The 19,204-nt window shown below is 44.8% G+C and overlaps 1 protein-coding gene across 4 annotated transcripts in view; it reads left to right on the top strand.

Annotated features, from left to right (window-relative positions):
- CRMP1 (collapsin response mediator protein 1) overlaps window positions 1-19,204 on the top strand; it is a 140,954-nt gene that overhangs the window by 53,258 nt on the left and 68,492 nt on the right. For all 4 annotated transcript variants that reach the window (XM_033949507.1, XM_033949496.1, XM_033949525.1 and 1 more), the window contains exons 3-4: window positions 8,547-8,731; window positions 13,235-13,399. In XM_033949507.1, coding sequence (XP_033805398.1) covers window positions 8,547-8,731; window positions 13,235-13,399 — 350 coding nt within the window. The remainder of the gene's footprint in view (window positions 1-8,546; window positions 8,732-13,234; window positions 13,400-19,204) is intronic.

Here is a 19,204-nt window from a genome sequence, read left to right as displayed (position 1 = left end):
GGGACTGCTGCTCAGGCAATATGCCTGATGGGCCGCCGCGTGAGCGGACCGCTGGGCAGGATGGACCTCTGGTCTGCCCCGGCGGAGGCGACTACTTATGTTCTTATGTTCAAAGGCTTCTTAGCCTTTCTGACTGTCTCAGAGCATAATCTCCATCTGCCTTTGTCCTCTCCTCTTCCCATCGGAGGTCATCTCCATCATTTTTACCATCGATGGGAGACCATTACATTCGACCTCTGGGTGCTGTCAATAATCAGGGAAAGATACTCTCTTCATTTTACTCAGATTCCACCAGAGCTTCCTTCAAGAGAGTATCCTTCCAATCCATCCCAGACCACCCTTCTTCTTCAGGAAGCTCAAGCTCTGCTTCATCTCCGTGCCATCGATGAAGTTCCCTTGGAACAGCAGCGCAGGTTTTTTTTACTCCCGTTACTTCCTAGTTCCGAAGAAGACGAGCAATCTGCGGCCCATACTGGATCTCAGGGCTCTCAACAAATTTTTGGTCAAAGAAAAATTTTGCATGCTCTCCCTGGCTTCCCTTTATCCCCTTCTAGATCTCAAGGAGGCTTACATTCACATCCCCATTTATCCGGCCTCCCGTCAGTACCTCACATTTCGGGTGGAGAATCTGCTTTTTTAGTACAGAGTGCTACCCTTCGGCCTGGCATCATCTCCATGAGTGTTCACCAAATGCCTAGTGGCAGCAGCTCTACGGAACCATGGTCTTTAGGTGTTCCCCTACCTAGACGATTGGCTCATCAAAGATTCAACATCTCAGGGGGTTATTGTAGCGACCCAACGGACTACATGGTTCGTACAAAGCTTGGGATTCAAAATCAACTTTCCCAAATCCCACCTTCAGCCCTCTCAGAACCTACAGTTTATCGGAGCTGTTCTGGACACTGTCCAACTCAGAGCATTCCTTCCTCAGCAGCGTCTGGATGCTCTTCTTCAGTTTTGCCGCAAAGTGTCTTCCCTTTCTTCACTCTCAGCGAGACACTTGATGGTACTACTCGGTCACATGGCCTCGACCATTCACGTGACTCCTTTTGCTAGACTTCACCTCAGAATTCCTCAGTGGACTCTGGCATCTCAGTGGGCGCAGTCTTGCGACCCACTCTCTCACCACATTACAGTCACTCCTTTGTTGAGGCAGTCTCTCTACTGGTGGATGCTCTCTTCCAATCTCTCCAGAGGTTTACTGTTTCATAAGAACATAAGCAGTGCCTCTGCTGGGTCAGACCAGAGGTCCATCACGCCCATCAGTCCACTAATGTGGCAGCCCAACAGGTCCAGGACCTGTATAGTAATCCTCTATCCCTTCTATCCCCTTTTCCTTCAGGAAATTATCTAATCCCTTCTTGAACCCCCAAACCGTACTCTGTCCTATCACACCCTCCGGAAGCGCATTCCAGGTATCCACCACCCTTTGGGTGAAGAAGAACTTCCTAGCATTGGTTCTGAATCTGTCCCCTCTTAATTTTTCCGAATGCCCTCTCGTTCTTGTAGTTTTTGAAAGTTTGAAGAATCTGTCCCTCTCCACTTTCTCTATGCCCTTCATGATCTTGTAAGTCTCTATCATGTCCCCTCTAAGTCTCCACTTTTCCAGGGAAAAGAGCCCCAGTTTCTCTAATCTTTCAGCATATGAAAGGTTTTCCATACCTTTTATCAATCGTGTCGCTCTTTTCTGGACCCTCTCGAATATCGCCATATCCTTCTTAAGGTACGGCGACCAATATTGGATGCAGTATAACAGATGCGGGTGCACCATCGCCCGATACAACGGCAGGATAACTTCTTTCGTTCTGGTTGTAATATCTTTCTTGATAGTACCCAGCATTCTATTTGCCTTCTTAGAGGCCGCTGTGCACTGTGCCAACGGCTTCATTGTGTTGTCCATTATTATCCCCAAGTCCTTTTCTTGGTTACTTTCACCCATTACCAGCCCTCCCATCGTATAGCTATACTTTGGGTTTCTGTTTCCTACATAAAAGACTTTACATTTCTCTACATTAAACTTCATCTGCCATCTCGTTGCCCACTCTTCTAGTTTGTTCAGGTCCCTTTGTAAATCTTCACAGTCCTCTTTAGTCCCAACTCTACTAAATAGTTTGGTGTTGTCTGCGCATTTTATTACTTCGCACTTGAATACATTGAACAATAGCGGTCCGAGTACCAACCCCTTCGGAACACCACTCATGACCCTCCTCCAGTCCGAGTAGTGGCCCTTCACTCCCACCCTTTGCTTTCTACCCGCCAACCAATTTTTGATCCACTATGTACATCTCCTTCCACCCCATGGTTCTTCAGTTTCTGTAGTAGGCGTTCATGGGGTACCTTGTCAAAGGCTTTTTGGAAATCTAAGTATACGATGTCTATGGGGTCCCCTTTGTCCATCCGTTTGTTAATTCCTTCGAAGAAGTGCAATAAGTTCGTTAGGCACAAAATTCCCTTGCAGAAGCCATGTTGGCTTGTTTTAAGAACATAAGAACATAAGCAATGCCTCTGCTGGGTCAGACCTGAGGTCCATCATGCCCAGAAGCCCGCTCATGCGGCGGCCCCAACAGGTCCAGGACCTGTGCAGTGATCCTCTATTTATACCCTTCTATCCCCCTTTCCAGCAGGAAATTGTCCAATCCTTTCTTAAACCCCAATACTGTACTCTGCCCTATTACGTCCTCTGGAAGCGCATTCCAGGTGTCCACCACACGCTGGGTAAAGAAGAACTTCCTAGCATTTGTTTTGAATCTGTCCCCTTTCAGTTTTTCCGAATGCCCTCTTGTTCTTATATTTTTTTGAAAGTTTGAAGAATCTGTCCCTCTCTACTCTCTCTATGCCCCTCATGATCTTATAAGTCTCTATCATATCCCCTCTAAGTCTCCTCTTCTCCAGGGAAAAGAGTCCCAGTTTCTCCAATCTCTCAGCGTATGAAAGGTTTTCCATCCCTTTTATCAGACGTGTCACTCTCCTCTGAACCCTCTCGAGTAACGCCATATCCTTCTTAAGGTACGGCGACCAATATTGGACGCAGAATTCCAGATGCGGGCGCACCATCGCCCGATACAGCGGCAGGATAACTTCTTTCATCCTGGTTGTAATACCCATCTTGATTATACCTAACATTTTCATCAGTTTATTCCTTTATAGATGCTCGTCGATGCTGTCTTTTATCAGCGCTTCCGCCATCTTCCCCGTAACCGAAGTCAAACTTACCGGTCTGTAGTTCCCTAGGTCACCTCTCGATCCTTTTTTAAAGATGGGCGTAACATTAGCTATCTTCCAATCCTCCGGGATCATGCCTGTTTTCAGGGACAGATTACAAACCTGCAGTAGTAGTTCCGCTATGTCCTCCTTTAGTTCTTTCAATACCCTAGGGTGGATTCCGTCCGGGCCTGGAGATTTGTCAGTTTTTAATCTATCTATCTGCTTGTGTACGTCTTCAAGGCTTACCTCCATGGATGTTAATTTTTCTGCTTGATCTCCTTTGAAGATTTTTTCAGGTTCTGGCATGTTGGATGTGTCCTCTTTTGTAAATACTGACGAAAAGAACATGTTTAGTCTATCCACCACTTCTTTTTCCACCTTCACCACTCCTTTCCTATCTCCGTCATCCAGCGGTCCCACCTCCTCCCTAGCCGGCTGCTTCCCTTTAACATTTCTGAAGAACAGTTTGAAATTTCGTGCTTCTCTGGCTAGCCTCTCTTCATATTCTCTTTGTGCTCTTCTAACCACGAGGTGACATTCTTTTTGATGCTTTCTGTGCTCTTTCCAGTTTTCCTCGGTTTTGTCCTTTTTCCATTTCCGGAATGAATTCTTCTTATCCCCTATCACTTTCTTTACTTCTTTAGTTATCCACGCCGGGTCTTTTGTTTGGCTTTTTTTGCATCCTTTTCTAAATCTGGGGATATATAGATTTTGCACCTCGCTCACCGTGTCCTTGAATAAAGACCAGGCTTGCTCTACAGTCTGCGATTTCTTTGAGACACCCCCTCATCAGAAAGTTCTCATGACAGATTCCTCGACCTACGCTTGGGGGGCTCATCTAGACGGTCTCCGTACTCAATGCCACTGGTCCAGCATGGATTGTCAGTGTCACATCAATCTGTTGGAACTCAGAACGATCTTCAACGCGCTCAAAGCTTTTCAGCATCTTCTTCACGACCGGGTAGTCCTTATTCGGACAGACAATCAAGTCGCCATGTACTACATCAACAAGCAGGGAGGAACAGGATCTCTCCCTCTTTGTCAGGAAGCTGAAAGGGTGTGGGACTGGGCGATCCATCACAACACTTTCCTGAAAGCAGTCTACATTCAAGGAGAGAAAAACTGTCTGGCAGACAAATTAAGTCATCTTCTGCAACCTCACGAATGGACACTCAATTCCTCGCCTCTTCATCACATTTTTTCTCAGTGGGGGACTCCTCAGATAGATCTCTTCGTGTCTCCCCACAACCACAAGCTGCCTCAGTTCTGCTCCAGGATATACTCTTCTCATTGCCTCGAGGCAGATGCTTTCCTTCTGGAATGGGCAAATCTGCTCCTGTATGTGTTCCCTCCATTCCCTCTCATTCTCAAGACTCTTGTCAAGCTCAAGAATGATCATGCCACCATGATTATGATAGCTCCTCGGTGGCCCAGGCAACCCTGGTTCTCCCTTCTACTTCAGCTCAGCAGCAGGAAGCCATACCTTCTACCAGTGTTTCCATCTCTGCTTACACAGAGTCAAGGATCTCTTCTTCATCCCAACCTGCAGTCTCTACACTTGACAGCTTGGTACCTCTCAACATAACTCCCCTTCAGTTTTCTCAACCTGTTCGGGACATTTTAGAGTCTTCCAGAAAGCCTGCCACTTCCAGAAATGCTACCACCAAAAATGGACTAGATTTTCTATGTGGTGCATCTCTCATAAGAAGGAGCCTCGAGATACCTCCTTGCCTTCCGTCTTGGATTATGTTCTGCACTTATCTACCTCTGACCTCAAGTCTACATCCATTCGAGTCCATCTTAGTGCAATTGCTGCTTTCCATCAGCCTATCGAAGGGAAACCCCTTTCTGCTCATCCTTGTGACAAACGGACGTCTTCCCCAAGGTTTGCCACAGGGAAATTAAGGAAAGTATATAAACCCCAGTGCAGAAGGGCTGACCAGGTCAGTGCCCAGGACAATAAATTAGCTGACTACCTGGTGAGTGACAATGAAATGGAAATAGAACAGGAAGGCTTAGACTTATCTGAAGCAGTTCCAGAGCCAGGCAGGAAGAAGCTGCCTTGCTATTGTCCATTGCCTGTAAGGCAGAAAGCTCATAGGCAGTTTCCCCTCAGAGAAACGGCATGGGCTGAGGAAGGAATTCCCTTCCCCCATCCAAAGCCAAGGGGGAGTGGTTCTTCCCCTCAGCTTAAAGCCAGGCTCGTTAGAGAGCAGAAAGAGGAAGGAGGAAGAGCCGAACGAGGCTTGGCAGTAGAGCAGAGGCAGGACGGGGCTGAGCAGTTCCTCAGCACTGACTAGGAAATGACGGAGGAACAGGCTGGTAATTTGGCCACTGAATTCCTTCCCCCAGAGCCCATGGTATGGGAAGAAAGTGGGGCTATACAGGAAAGCTGTTCAGAGGAAATGGAGAGCTGAATATCCTGGGAAAGGTCTGCGAACAGAGGTTTTGTCTTGGCTGTATTTCTCTGCTTGCTCTGTGAACTAATGACTGTGGGAGTTACTAGGGAAATAATCCTGTACTGCAATTTTACATGCTGTTTTGCTGGAGTTTGGAAAGGCTACAGTAATCTCCTCTTCAGGTTATGTTCACAGCTGAACCAAACGCCAGGGTGTAATGATGGCTAGTTTAAAGCCCAGAATTGCTTGACTTCCACACTCAAGGGCCCAGCTGTAAAGATAGTGCCTTAGCAACTAACTAATTCAATTAGTCTGCCTGCCTCGTAGGGATAAGGAAATTAACCCTCTCAGGGAAAAGCCTGCTCGGGACTAGGGAGAAAGTCTACCCCAGCTGGGGAGTGTAAGAGCACTGGAAGACAGCACAGAATATTTCTCAGTCACGAACAGGAATGTCACTTCTGTCAAAGCTACAGGAGAAAGTGATTTGGGTTAACTGTTTCACTGCCTAGCCTCATGGCACATTAAGGACTGTATGTGTTTTACCAATCAAGTCCAGAGCTGCTTGCTTGGTGACCAGGAATGAAATGAACTTTTTTGGTTGTTTTTGTATGATGTTCATGCTACCAGGAAAACCTGGAGCGGCACAGTAATTCCACGGCCGGTGGCCGAATAAAAGCTTATGTTTTCACCAAGGCCATTCTGACAAAGTGTGATTTTTCAAAACCCTTGGAGAATAAGCTTAGTTGGGCATTTGCCAGGGACTACCAACTTGAAAGGTGACCCTAATTCTAAAGGGACCACGCCAGTAACAAGCTTCAGGTCGCTACCCGACGACTCAAGGTGTTCTCAGAGAGCGTGGGTGTGACATCCTGTGGTTTCCAGATTTATGAAAGGACTTTTCAATGTCAAACCTCCTCTCAAACTGCCTCCGGTTGTTTGGGATCTCAATGTTGTTCTTGCTGAATTGATGAAGCCTCCTTTTGAACCAATGGATACGGCTCATCTGAAATATCTCACTTGGAAAGTGGTGTTTCTCATTGCCCTCACATCTGCTCAAAGAGTTAGTGAGCTGCAAGCTTTAGTTGCTGATCCACCTTTCACAGTTTTCCATCATGACAAGGTGGTCCTTCGTACTCATCCTAAATTCTTACCTAACCTAAAGTGGTTTCAGAATTTCATCTCAATCAATCCATTGTACTTCCAGTATTTTTTTACAAGGCCTCATTCTCATCCTGGAGAATCAGCTCTTCATACCCTGGACTGTAAGCATGCTTTGGCCTTCTACATAGAATGTACCAAATCACACAGATCTGCGCCTCAACTTTTTGTCTCCTTCAATCCAAACAATTTGGGACACCCGATTTCTAAGCAAACCATCTCCAACTGGATGGCTGCTTGTATCTCTTTCTGCTATGCTCAGGCTGGACTGCATCTACAGAGTCGAGTCACAGCCCACAAAGTCAGAGCCATGGCGGCTTCAGTGGCTTTCCTCAGATCCATTCCTATTGAGGAAATTTGCAAAGCTGCCACCTGGTCCTCAGTTCATACTTTCACCTCTCATTATTGTCTGGATGTTTTCCCCATACAGGATGGCCATTTTGGCCAGGCAGTATTACAAAATTTATTCTCCTGAATTGCCAACACTCCCACAATCCCATTCTGGTTAGCTTGCAGGTCACCCACATGTGAGAATATGCTGCCTGCTTGTCCTGGGATAAAGCACAGTTACTTACCATAACATGTGTTATCCAGGGACAGCAGGCAGCTAGTCTCACAACCCACCCACCTCCCCTGGTTGGCTAGCTATCTGAACTGAGGAGACAAGCCCTGTGCTGGGCGGGAAGGCACTCGCGCATGCACAGTGCGGCAGACTTGAAACTTCTGAGTTTCTTCAAGCAAGTCTACTTGCGAGGATGTCCACATCCGGGCTCTGTAGATAATGTCACCCACATGTGAGAATAGCTGCCTGCTTTTCCCTGGATAACACCTGTTACGGTAAGTAACTGTGCTTTCTTGATCATATGTCTCTTTAGCTATAAATTACAATATTATTATTAAGACTTAGCCAAAAGGAAAGATTTATAAACTATAAATTGTCATGCAAAATTGTCATTTCTTTAATAAGACATTAACTATTTTTTTCTGAGGCCCTCCAAGTACCTACAAATCCAAAATGTGGCCCTGCAAAGGGGTTGAGTTTGAGACCACTGGTCTACAACTATATTTTGCTATTGTTATGTTATTGGTGGTCATATATTCCACCAAATCCTCCAAGTTAGTTTTTGAGGTAGGTTACAACATCTCATATTAATGCATCTCAGACAGTTACAGTTATACCCTGAGTATTTTTTATTTTGGGTGGTGGATGCATGGAATGGACTTCCAGTTGAAGTGGTGGAAACAAAAACTATAAAAGAGCTCAAGGATCCTTAGTTATTAATGATTGAACAGGGAGATAGATCAATTGGAAGTAACACAATGGAACAGGAATTAAATTGGATAGACAAAATGGCCTAAAGGTCCTTATGAGGCATCATATTATCTGTTTCATTGGTTTTACTTTTGAGGTCAAAAGGGCAATAATTACACTGTGATATCTAATATGATTTCTTGCTTTACACTCAGGTTATTGCAGCTTGGGTCAAATTGATGCTCCATAGTAGAACTGTGCAATGTCAGACAAAATACCTGTGTCTGATTAACAAATTTGGATAGTGCTGCTCAGACTTACAGTACATGCAGAGGAATTGAGCATGATACTGAAGACGTTTCCTATTCCATACGAAGTCCAAAGGAGTAAAAGAAGGGTCTCAGGCACAACATCCTGTCCCTTCCCCATTAACCCTATAATTAATTTGTTATTGAGGGTAAAAGAATTCAGCTGCCACTTTGTGTTTTGAGTCTCCCAAGTAGAATAAAATCTGGTATTTTTGTTCCTTTTAGACAAATAGGAGAGAATTTGATTGTTCCTGGTGGTGTGAAGACCATTGAGGCAAATGGACGTATGGTGATCCCTGGAGGAATTGATGTAAACACCTACTTACAGAAGCCATACTTAGGGATGACAACACTGGATGATTTCTATCAAGGCACCAAGGCTGCTTTGGCAGGAGGTACCACAATGATCAGTAAGTATCATGCAACCTCAGGTCTATTTCTAGCCATCCAATGATTCAGATTCTCACAAAAGGTATCACCAGTTTGTCAAGGTAAACGGAACCGGCCTGATATCACTATGCAACATGATTTTTGTTCCTGGGCAGTAAGTGTAATTTCCTAATTGCTAATGCCTAAAAAGTATTTTTTTAAATGTCTTTTATTTTCATAAAAATTGTGCATTTGTGACCAAGATAGTCAAATTTCACAGTTTACCTATTTAAAACATGAAAACACAGAATTTTCATCTTTTCATTCTTATAAAGTCATAAAAAAACAACATATGAATCGCAATTAACATGTATTTATGTTGAGGTTATACAAAGATGACCACAGAAGATTTAGAAGCGAGTAGTTTTTCCAAGATTTGTGATTATATTATTATACCTCGAAAACAAGGCTAAAAAAACTGCAGATGTAATATACAAGGGTTGGAAAAAATACAATGTAGCAATCCAAATAATGGTTCTCATATGTGAAGACACAGGACCCGACATGGTCCGTGTTTCGGAAAACACTCCTTCCTCAGGGGTCCGAGATGTTATGGTACATAAATGTAGAGAACCTTATTGAAAAACAAGTAACACGAGTAATCCTGTCTCAGCCTCCAGCTCAGCAAGGGCCTCAGCAAATATTTCTGACCACTTGCACCATAGCTCCCTGGCCTTCTTTTTGAAGTCTTCAAGCTAGTTCAAACAGTCCTCTATTACTTGTTGGTCTCCATTTGCTTACTCCTGAGGAGACCAGTGTCTCCATTTGCCTCTTATGGAGACATGGCTTGTGGCAGTTCTCCTGCTGCCTACCTCAGCCCTGGCTTCTCCCTAGCCATGCGGCTTGGATACTCCCTCTGTCTGGGATGCTTTCTCCTCCTGTCCTCCTGTGAAGTGGGGTGTCCAAGATTTGTCTTGATCCCTAAAAGGCATGCTGAAATATGCCTTGTAGGCATCGCATATCATAGATAATGCTTCTATGGAGTACTTTTTCCCTCTTGTCTTCATAAATTGGCTGCATACAATACATAGCAAATTGCATCTACCGGATGCCTATAGATGTCTTCTAAAACAATGTAGATATGTTATTACCACTTAGGCCACTGGTCTTCACAAATTTTTAAATTGGAGCCACTTTGGCTCCAAATGAGCTGACGGACAGCTGCAAAATAATCTTCCCAAGTAAGGCTGTGACACTGCTGACCAGTGTGTGTCAACAACATTTACCCCTCCAATCTGTCTTCAGACTTTTTATTAAGGGTATCCTCAATGAGGTAAGTATTTCCAAATGCATTCTTTTTGTCTACTGAGAAATGCCTTATTCTTCAGGCATGTGACTTTACCTCCCATCCACTTTCTCCTTTAAGACATGAGTCCAAAACAAAACAGGCCATTTACCCACCTCCATCCCATTATCTTCCGGCTCCACTCTTCAGCTTGAGTTTTCAAGCAAAGTCCTTGGCATCATCATAGACTCCTAGAGAGCTCTCTCCTTCAATGACCACCTCAACTTCTTGGTAAAAAAATGCTTCTTTAGTCTTCATATGCTGAGGAAAGTGAGATTGTACTTTCATCATTCTCATTTCGTCGTCCTTGTTCAATCCATTATCCTCTCTAGACTGGATTATTGCAACTCCATCTATTTAAGCCTAACTAAAAAAAAACTCCATAGACTTCAGCTAATCCAGAATGCTGCGGCCAAGCTTATTTTCGCTAAAGGCAAGTTCGACCACGTCTCCCCACTCCTGTCCAAACTTCACTGGCTCCCAGTTCACTCCAGAGTCCTCTTTAAATGTGCCTGTTTAGCTTTCAAGATCCTACATGATCCCGTTATCCCACTCTTTTGGAACTCCTCTAACCCTAATTCCACTAGATCCTCCCAAAAACTGAAACTATCATTCCCCTCTGCAAAAGATATATCCCGCGTAGGAAAACTAGGAACATCCCTCCCCTTTAGAACCACAGAACTCTGGAACAACCTCACATCCCCATTCAGAATTTCAAGCTCCCTCCAATCCTTCCGCAAACACCTGAAAACTTGGCTCTTTTCAAAAATCTAACACCTCCCGCTCTTTGGTACCCTGACCCTTTTTATCTTCCTAGCTCCTTTCCTATAACCCTTCATTATAGCTCCTTTTCAACCTAACCTTGTAAACCGTGCCGAGCTCTACGCTTGTGGAGATGATGCGGTATACAAACCTAAGGTTTAGTTTAGCTTGATTAAAGAAGCAATGAGTAACAGAAAAAAAAGCCAAGGGCCACCATTGGATCCTGGGCCTTGCATTGAAGAACACTGACGTGGGCAGTTGGAACTGAACTGAGCTGGTGGGCTTAATATCTCTGCAGTTATACTGTACTATTATTTATATTGATGGAAAGTTCTAGAAAGTTAGAAACACAGAAACATGATGGCAGATAAAGGCCAAATGGCCCATTTAGTCTGCCCATAGACATAATAAAAACTCTACCCATTGACCTTATATGCAGTCTCTGAAGTGCAAACAGCCCACCATTTGAACATAGACAGTACTTATCTGACCACGGGATCCACAATACATGCAATGTCATTCAGTCACAAAGTTCATTAACAGTCCCGTGGATACAGGTTCTAGGACACCATTTTTTGAGATTTATGATGATTTAAACCCCTGACACAGTCAAAACTGATGAAATGAGGACCTTCATTGAGACTAGGACTGTTTACATGGGACTATTATTGAACTTGTGATGGAATGAAGCTGCATGTATTGTGGACCCCGTGGGCCGATAAGTACCATCTATGTGCACATGGTAGGCTGTTTACACTTTAGACTGCATATAAGATCAATGTGTAAAGTCTGTCATGCCTGTGATATGATTAATAACAGCTTTTGAATACTTTCTGGCAGGAGGGATGCCCACTCCTTCCTGACAGAAGGACAGTGGCAGGTGGGGGTTCAGAGGTGGTGGCAGGAGGGATTGGCATCCCTCCTGCCGGCCAAGTTCGTGGGAGGAGGTTCGGAGGTTCCCTGTCTTAGTCGCTCAGCTGATCACGGCAGGGGGATTCTCTTGCCGTGATCAGCTAATGGGAAGGGATCAGGCACGATTCTCTAACTGGCACTTGTGACATGGGCGCCAGTTAGAGAAGCAGGCCGGTTAGGCAGAGTTGGGCATCTGTCCCATAGGGAAAACGCAATTTTGTATAGGATGTCGGTGTGCGATTCTCAGCTGCTTCTTAGGCGGCTGCAGAAACCGGCGTCCTATGCATAATTTCCCCCCTCAAGTATATCTGAATTGAAAAAGCTTGGGAAAGTACACTGAATCTCTAAGAGAGAGGAGGGGATAGTGGGTGGCATGGTTAGGCAGACTAGATAAGACCATATGGTCTTTATCTGCCTACATTTTTCTATGTTTCTAAGATAACTTTATCAGTTTCTAAGATAACTTTATCTGCAGCAGTAACATTAAATGGATAACTTACCTGTTTTAATTTAGACCACATATTCAGTGTTCTGACTTAAACAGATAGGCTGACTAAAAATCTGCTTGAAAATGTCAAACAACTTTAAGCAATGGCCATGCTACTGAATTTTGATCCCTAAAATTTAATAATTGGAACATATTTTTGGTTGTCTCTTTAAAAAAAGTAAAGGTTTAGTCCTCTTTTAAAATTTCTGAGGACAATGAAAGTGCTATATGAGATTTAACGAAAGGTTTAATTTGTATAACATACCCCTCTTTGTACTAAGCCCTGGTAGAGGTTTCTGCCACGACCCAGAGTGCTAAATGTTCCGACGCTCATAGGAATTCTATGAGCACTGGAGCATTTAGCGCTCTGGGCCATGATAGAAACCTCTACTGCAGCTTAGTAGAAGGGGAGGAACTCTGGCCTTATTCCATGCCATTGTACTACAACTACTACTAATCATTTCTGTAGCACTACTAAATGTATGCAGCACTGTACAAATTACATGCAGGTACTTTCTCTGCTCCTAGTAAGCTCTCAAATGACGTTTCTTTTTGTACCTGGGGTAATAGAGTGTTAAGTGATTTGGCCAGGGTCACAAAGAGTTTCAGTGGGAATTGAACCCAGTTCCCCAAGTTCTCAATCCACTGCTTTAACTATTAGGCCTCTCCTCCAGAATGCATTTTGATAACCCCTACAAATGAAATCCCATCCCCTTTCCCTTTCCAAAGGGTTTGCTTGATGCAACACTTGGTGCCAACAAATAGATGAGCAACTGTATGGAAAGTGAGAGTAGACTAATCTATAGTTATGTATGATTCATTAATGACCAGGATAGAAATACCTTAAAAACAAATGAGAGCAAAATATTTAACAACATTTTTTGGTTCTGTCTGTAGAAGGTATTGCATCTTCAAGGCATGAATAGACAGACTAGACAGGCCATATGATCTTTATCTGCCTTCAATTTTCTATATAAGTGAAATGAAAGGTTACTTGTGAAATAAAAGGGTCTAACATTGAGTAATTTTCCATTTCAGTTGACCATGTAGTCTCTGATCCTGGATCCAACTTACTGACCTCATTTGAAAAGTGGCACGAAGTAGCAGACACCAAATCCTGCTGTGATTATTCTCTCCATGTGGACATCACTAACTGGTATGAAGGGATCCGAGAAGAGCTGGAGATACTGGTGCAGGACAAAGGTTGGTAAGACTCACTGCTCCCTCACCAAAGCAACAATAATGAAAAATAGGAAATATGCATTCATTAGCATGCATTCAGTTCATTTGCCTTTTGTGCATCCAAGATTGATTTAATGCATGTTAACCCGTGAATTAACATATACAGTATCGACTTGTGAAGTTCTAAAGTACCAAACAAATGCCAGGAAATTGGAGAAAAATCTGAAAACAAACCAAAAATATTTTTCCTGTGCATATTCCTAATGAAAAACAAAGTGGGGCAAATTTACATCTTTGCAAACATACTCCAGAGAGCACAAACCAGCCAGTGACATATGTGTCCCATGTGTAGTGATTCAGGTAGGATGGGCTGGGGAGGGCATCAATGGGAACTCCATTAACTTGGAACATGAGGACGTTACAGGCTAGACTTTACATTAGATATCCTGCAAACAATGGGATGGTTGAATAGGCTGGAGTGAGCTTGGACGGCAACTTCAGAAGTTGGAATCTAGGACATTACCAGGTGGATTTTAGTCTATGGCCCAGAAATATCAAAGAAGAGACAAGTTAACTTAATCATGTATTTCTAAAGAGAATAACTAATGGGTAGACTGGATGGTCTGTTCAGGTCTTTATCTGCCTTCATTTACACTTCCCCCTCCGAATCTGCGGTTTCAGCATCCGCGGATTCGGTTATTTGCGGTTTTAAACCCAAAAACCCATTTTAATTTTTTGGGCTATTTTAAGCCCTGTAAGCCCCCCCCCTTAAGCCTTACCTGGTGGTCTAGCGGGTTTTCGGGACAGGAGCGTTCTTCCCACGCTCCTGCCCCGTGCAGATCGCTCACAGGAAATGGCTGCCTTGAACTCCCGTAGTCTCTCGAGCCATTTTCTGTGAGCAATCTGCACGGGGCAGGAGCGTTGGAAGATTGCTCCTGTCCCAAAAACCCGCTAGACCACCAGATAAGGCTTAAGGGGGGGGGGGGCTTACAGGGCTTAAAATAGCCAGGGGGAAGCGGGGGTTAGGGGCAGAACCGGCCTGAATATTATTTGCGGTTTTTATTTGCGGCTCTGCCCCTAACCCCCGTGGATACGGAGGGAGAAGTGTACTATGTTCTGATACTAGCTTTTCAAATTGCAAAGCCCCCTCTCTATAAGAAAACCCTTTCACAGGACTAATTAGTTTCCAGTTTTCTACATTTAGAGGTCCTCATGTTAAGCTCTGTTCAAATTGGCAGGCTACCTTTGCTAATTTGTTGCAAAAGGTCCTTTTACTAAGCTGTGGCAGAAAGTGGCCTTAGCACATCCTTACATGGGGGTTTTTTCCCCACTCACTAAGGCCATTTGTACCACAACAATAAAATAGCTAACTTTCCTTTTTATGTTTTAATGGCCATGCACTAATGTCACCATTAAGGCACAACCATCAAATAAATTACAATGGGGTAATAGTAGCATTTGGAAAGCTTTAAAAAATTCAACTGTATACCCATCATTCCCTGGGGCAGATCCAACTCTGAGCTCAATACTGTCTGAAGCTCCGATAAGGATATAGGTGCTTCAAGGGATTCTCTTATGTGATCTGGCAGTTTAGGTACAATTATAGATTGCAGAAATTCTGAACCTTTCAACGGATTTCCAGAACCAGTTTCAATACAGTATAACTTTTTATAATATAAAAGAAATTGGGATAAAATATCCGATTGCTGTATAATGTGGCGATGCCGGTGCCGGCTTGAGCTATGGCCCCGGTCAGCGCCCAGAATAGCCTGCGTCCTACGTGCTTCCAGAAAAGCTGGAAGTCCAGCTGGTCACACAATCCAATGAGAAAGCAACAAGATTCAAACAGTCACTTTCAAAAGAAAATAAAGTCCCACTTTATTGTGGAAATGAAGCTTGAACAAGGTTCAGTTCATTCTTTCCCAAAACATAAGAAAATGGAACAAAATAAAATTGAGTTGAAAACAAACAACCAACAACTCACACCTTTCTTGCAGGCGCCACAGGTAAGTAGCAGAGTGTAGTCCCAATCGTTCTGCCTTTGGCAAATAGGCAGTAACCAACCATCACACTTTCTTTATAAATGAAAACAGTGTTGTGTTCAAGCTTAGATAAAAGGGCGGCTTGGCCCCAACCAACTTAACAGTAGTTGGTGGGGGAGGGGAGTAGCCGAATCCACTAACTTTCTTCTGTAAGCAACAGAATGCCACAAATGGCCCCACAATCCCAACCTAGGATATTGCGTGGATTCTTCCCCAAACTACCTCCTCAGGCACACAATCAAAAATTGAAACTTTTCTTGCTTTCAAAAGAAAAACATAAACTCAAACAGTCCAGCATATTGAAACCTAACCAAAAAGGTTTCCACTTTCAGGCACCTAGTAAGGAGCTCAGCACTGCTCCCTTACTTCTCACAGGTGCAAAGAGTTCCCCAGGAAGAAGCCTAAACGATTGCTAGCATGAGCATACAAACAGAAAACAACCAGCAATGAAACTTAACTCTCTTCCATGGGGCAAGCTTCTGTAATGTTGGCAGTTTCTAGGCTGTCCATGAGCTCTGGTTCTGCTAGCTGGTTAGCTTCAGGGTCAGGGGCTGGATCCACCATCTCAATGTCCTGGTAACGTTGAGGTTCAGGAGAGCTGTCCTGCAAACCTCCTTCCTGGGCTGGCCCAGGGCAGACTGCCTGCCTCCTCCTCAGAGCAGCCTCTAGTGCATTGAGGCAACCACACCCTGTTCTCTGAGGGGGAGGGGCAGCCTGCAGCTTCTGCCTAATTTTCCCAGAACTTCTAATCAGGTCCTGCAGCTGGGAGTTAGCTGAGTGAGGAGGAGGATTCTGTGGCTGTTCCAGGCTGTTACCCTCATCGTCCTCCCCTCCCCAGGGATCTGTAATCTGGGTTTTAAAGGGGAATGCAGAGTTTTCCCTATTCCTGGACTCTAGCCTGTCACACTGATTAGCTCTTTTAATGGCTGGGCTAGGTTTAGCCAAAGCCTTACCTGGCACAAGCCAAGCTTTAGGCTAGGGTTGTGACATACCCTCACCCTTAATGTCTGCCCAACCCTAGTCTGCGGAGTGCCCGCCACATCCTCCTGAATTGTGGATAGGGTGTCAACGTTGGCACTGAGTTTACCCGGACGATGCACCACCCTAAATCTGAAGGTCTGCAGGGCCAAATACCACCTGGTTAACCTAGCATTATTGTTCCTCATGGTGTTTAGCCATTTTAATGCCGCATGGTCAGTAACCAGGGTGAATTTGCGCTCCTGCAGATAGTGTTCTAGGGTTTGCATGGCCCACTTGGCCGCCAAACATTCCAATTCTACAGTGGCGTAGTTACGCTCGTTGGGGTGTAGTTTACGGCTGAGGAACAGAATTGGGTGCTCAACTCCCTGAACCTCTTGGCTTAGTATTGCTCCCAATCCTGTTCCTGAGGCATCCGTCTGTAGAATCAAGGGCTTCCTAAAGTCAATAGCTGTGAGCACTGGATTCGTACATAGGGCCTCCTTCAGGTCCTCTACAGCCTGTTGTCCCTCCTCTTCCCACCGGACGTTATCCGGTCTATTTTTTTTAAGCATGTCAGTGAGGACTGCAGCTCTTGTAGAGAACTCCGGAATAAATCGCCGATAATAGCCCAGAAGCCCTAGAAACCCTCTTAACTGTTTCTTAGATGTGGACAAAGGAAACTCTCTCACTCAGCGTACTTTGTCTACTAAGGGTCTGACCTGACCTCGGCCCACTATGTATCCCAAATACTTCACCTCCCGTTGCCCCAAATAGCACTTCTTAGGGTTGACTGTGAAACCAGCCTTCCTAAGAGACTCCAACACTGCCCTTACGTGCTTCAGGTGCTGCGCCCAGTCAGCAGAGAAGATCACAATATCATCCAAATATGCTTCAGCATACTGATGATGTCCCCTTAAGACCTCCGTGATCCCTCTTTGACATGTAACAGCAGCACCATGAAGTCCGAAGGGCATGCGTGTGAACTGATACAGCCCATGCGGCGTGCTAAAGGCTGTCTTTGGCCTAGCGCTCTGAGCCAGAGGAATCTGCCAATAACCCTTAGTTAAATCAAGGGTCGAGAGGAAATGGGCCTGTCCTACACGGTCCAACAGATCATCCACCCGGGGCATAGGGAAGGCGTCGAATTGGGAAACTTCATTGAGCTGACGGAAATCAATACAGAATCTGGGCGTGCCATCAGCTTTGGGAACGATGACGATGGGGCTACACCAGGGGCTCTGTGAAGGTTCAATAACCCCTAGTGATAGCATCTCCTGCACCAGACTCTGTACTAATTCCTTTTTCCCTTCTGTTAACCTATAGGGTTTCACCCGGACCACCTTCCCCGGGGTAGTTACTATTTCATGAGTCACCACCTCCGTTCGCCCCGGTATTGGGGAGAACACATCATTGAAAGCCTGCACTAGGGCTTCCAACTGCCCCGCTTGGTCATCGGCTAACTCTGTCCCTATATTAACCCCTTCAACCTGACTCATCTCCGTTATTTGAGGGCCAAAGTCATCCTCTGGTTTTTGCTCCGAGATCATGGTCAGTATTTCACGATCCCGCCATAGCTTTAAGAGGTTAACATGATACGTTTGAATTCTATTTCTTTCATCCTTGACTCGATAGTCTACAGGGTTTAACTTTTCTACAATAGTAGCAGGGCCTTTCCACTCTGCCAAAAATTTATGCGGATCCGTAGGTACCAATATTAGCACTTTATCTCCCACTTTTAAATGACGTGCCTGGGTTTTCTTATCATAGTACTTTTTTTGTTTTAGCTGACTCCATTCAAGATTCTGTTTGCCCAGTTGCGCGACTTGCTCCAGTCTTTTCCTCAGCTGGGTCAAATAGGAGATCACGTTGGTCTCTTCACTTTCTTGTGAGCCCCACTGATCCCTAACTACATCTAATATTCCCCTAGGGGTCCTCCCGAACAACATTTCAAAGGGACTTATACCTAGAGAGTCTTGAATTTTCTCCCGAGCCGCAAATAATACCAACGGGACAAGGAGGTCCCAGTCCCGTTTTTCCCCGCTCCCTACTTTTTTTAACATCTGTTTCAACGATTGGTTAAATCGTTCTACCAAACCATTGGCCTGTGGATGGTATGCAGATGTTTTAAGGTGTCGAATGCCAAATCCCTGCCAAAAATCCTCCATTTCTTTAGATAAGAAATTAGTTCCCCGGTCAGTCAATACTTCACGTGGGAACCCGACTACACAAAAGAGTCCCATCATCTCCTTCATTAAGGCCGCTGAAGTGGTTTTACGGAGGGGAAAAGCCCATGGAAACCTAGTGGCCACATCCATGATAACCAAGATGAAACTATGCCCGCGTGGGGTTTTCTCTAATGGGCCTACAATATCCATAGCTAAACGCGCTAACGGCTCGCCTACCTTAGGTATTGGTATAAGCGGTGCCCTGGCTGGTTTACTCAAGGAGAGCTTCTGGCAGGTTGGACATGATCTGCAGAAGGCTGCTACATCCTGGCTCATCCCTGGCCAGAAAAACCTACTGGCTATTTGCGCCCCTGTGGCTTCTGTGCCTTTATGCCCTGAGAGCGGATGGTCATGAGCCACTTGTAAAATGATTTTGCGAAATCCCTGTGGGATAACCAGTTGTTCCTTAACTTGTTCTTTCCCCTTCCCCGCTGTGTATCTATATAATAATCCTTGCTTTACTTTGAAGGTCACCGGGTTATTAGTGGGTATAGATGCTTGCCTCCAGGCTTCCTGTAGGGAAGCATCGGCCTTCTGCTCAGCCAGGAAGGTGGGGAATAACTGTACCACCTCCCTAGGGAGCCAGGGAATCTCCTTAG

The sequence above is a fragment of the Geotrypetes seraphini genome, chromosome 1 (assembly GCF_902459505.1).
Source record: "Geotrypetes seraphini chromosome 1, aGeoSer1.1, whole genome shotgun sequence".
NCBI lineage: Eukaryota > Metazoa > Chordata > Amphibia > Gymnophiona > Dermophiidae > Geotrypetes > Geotrypetes seraphini.
This window is presented reverse-complemented; position numbering and strand designations above follow the sequence as displayed.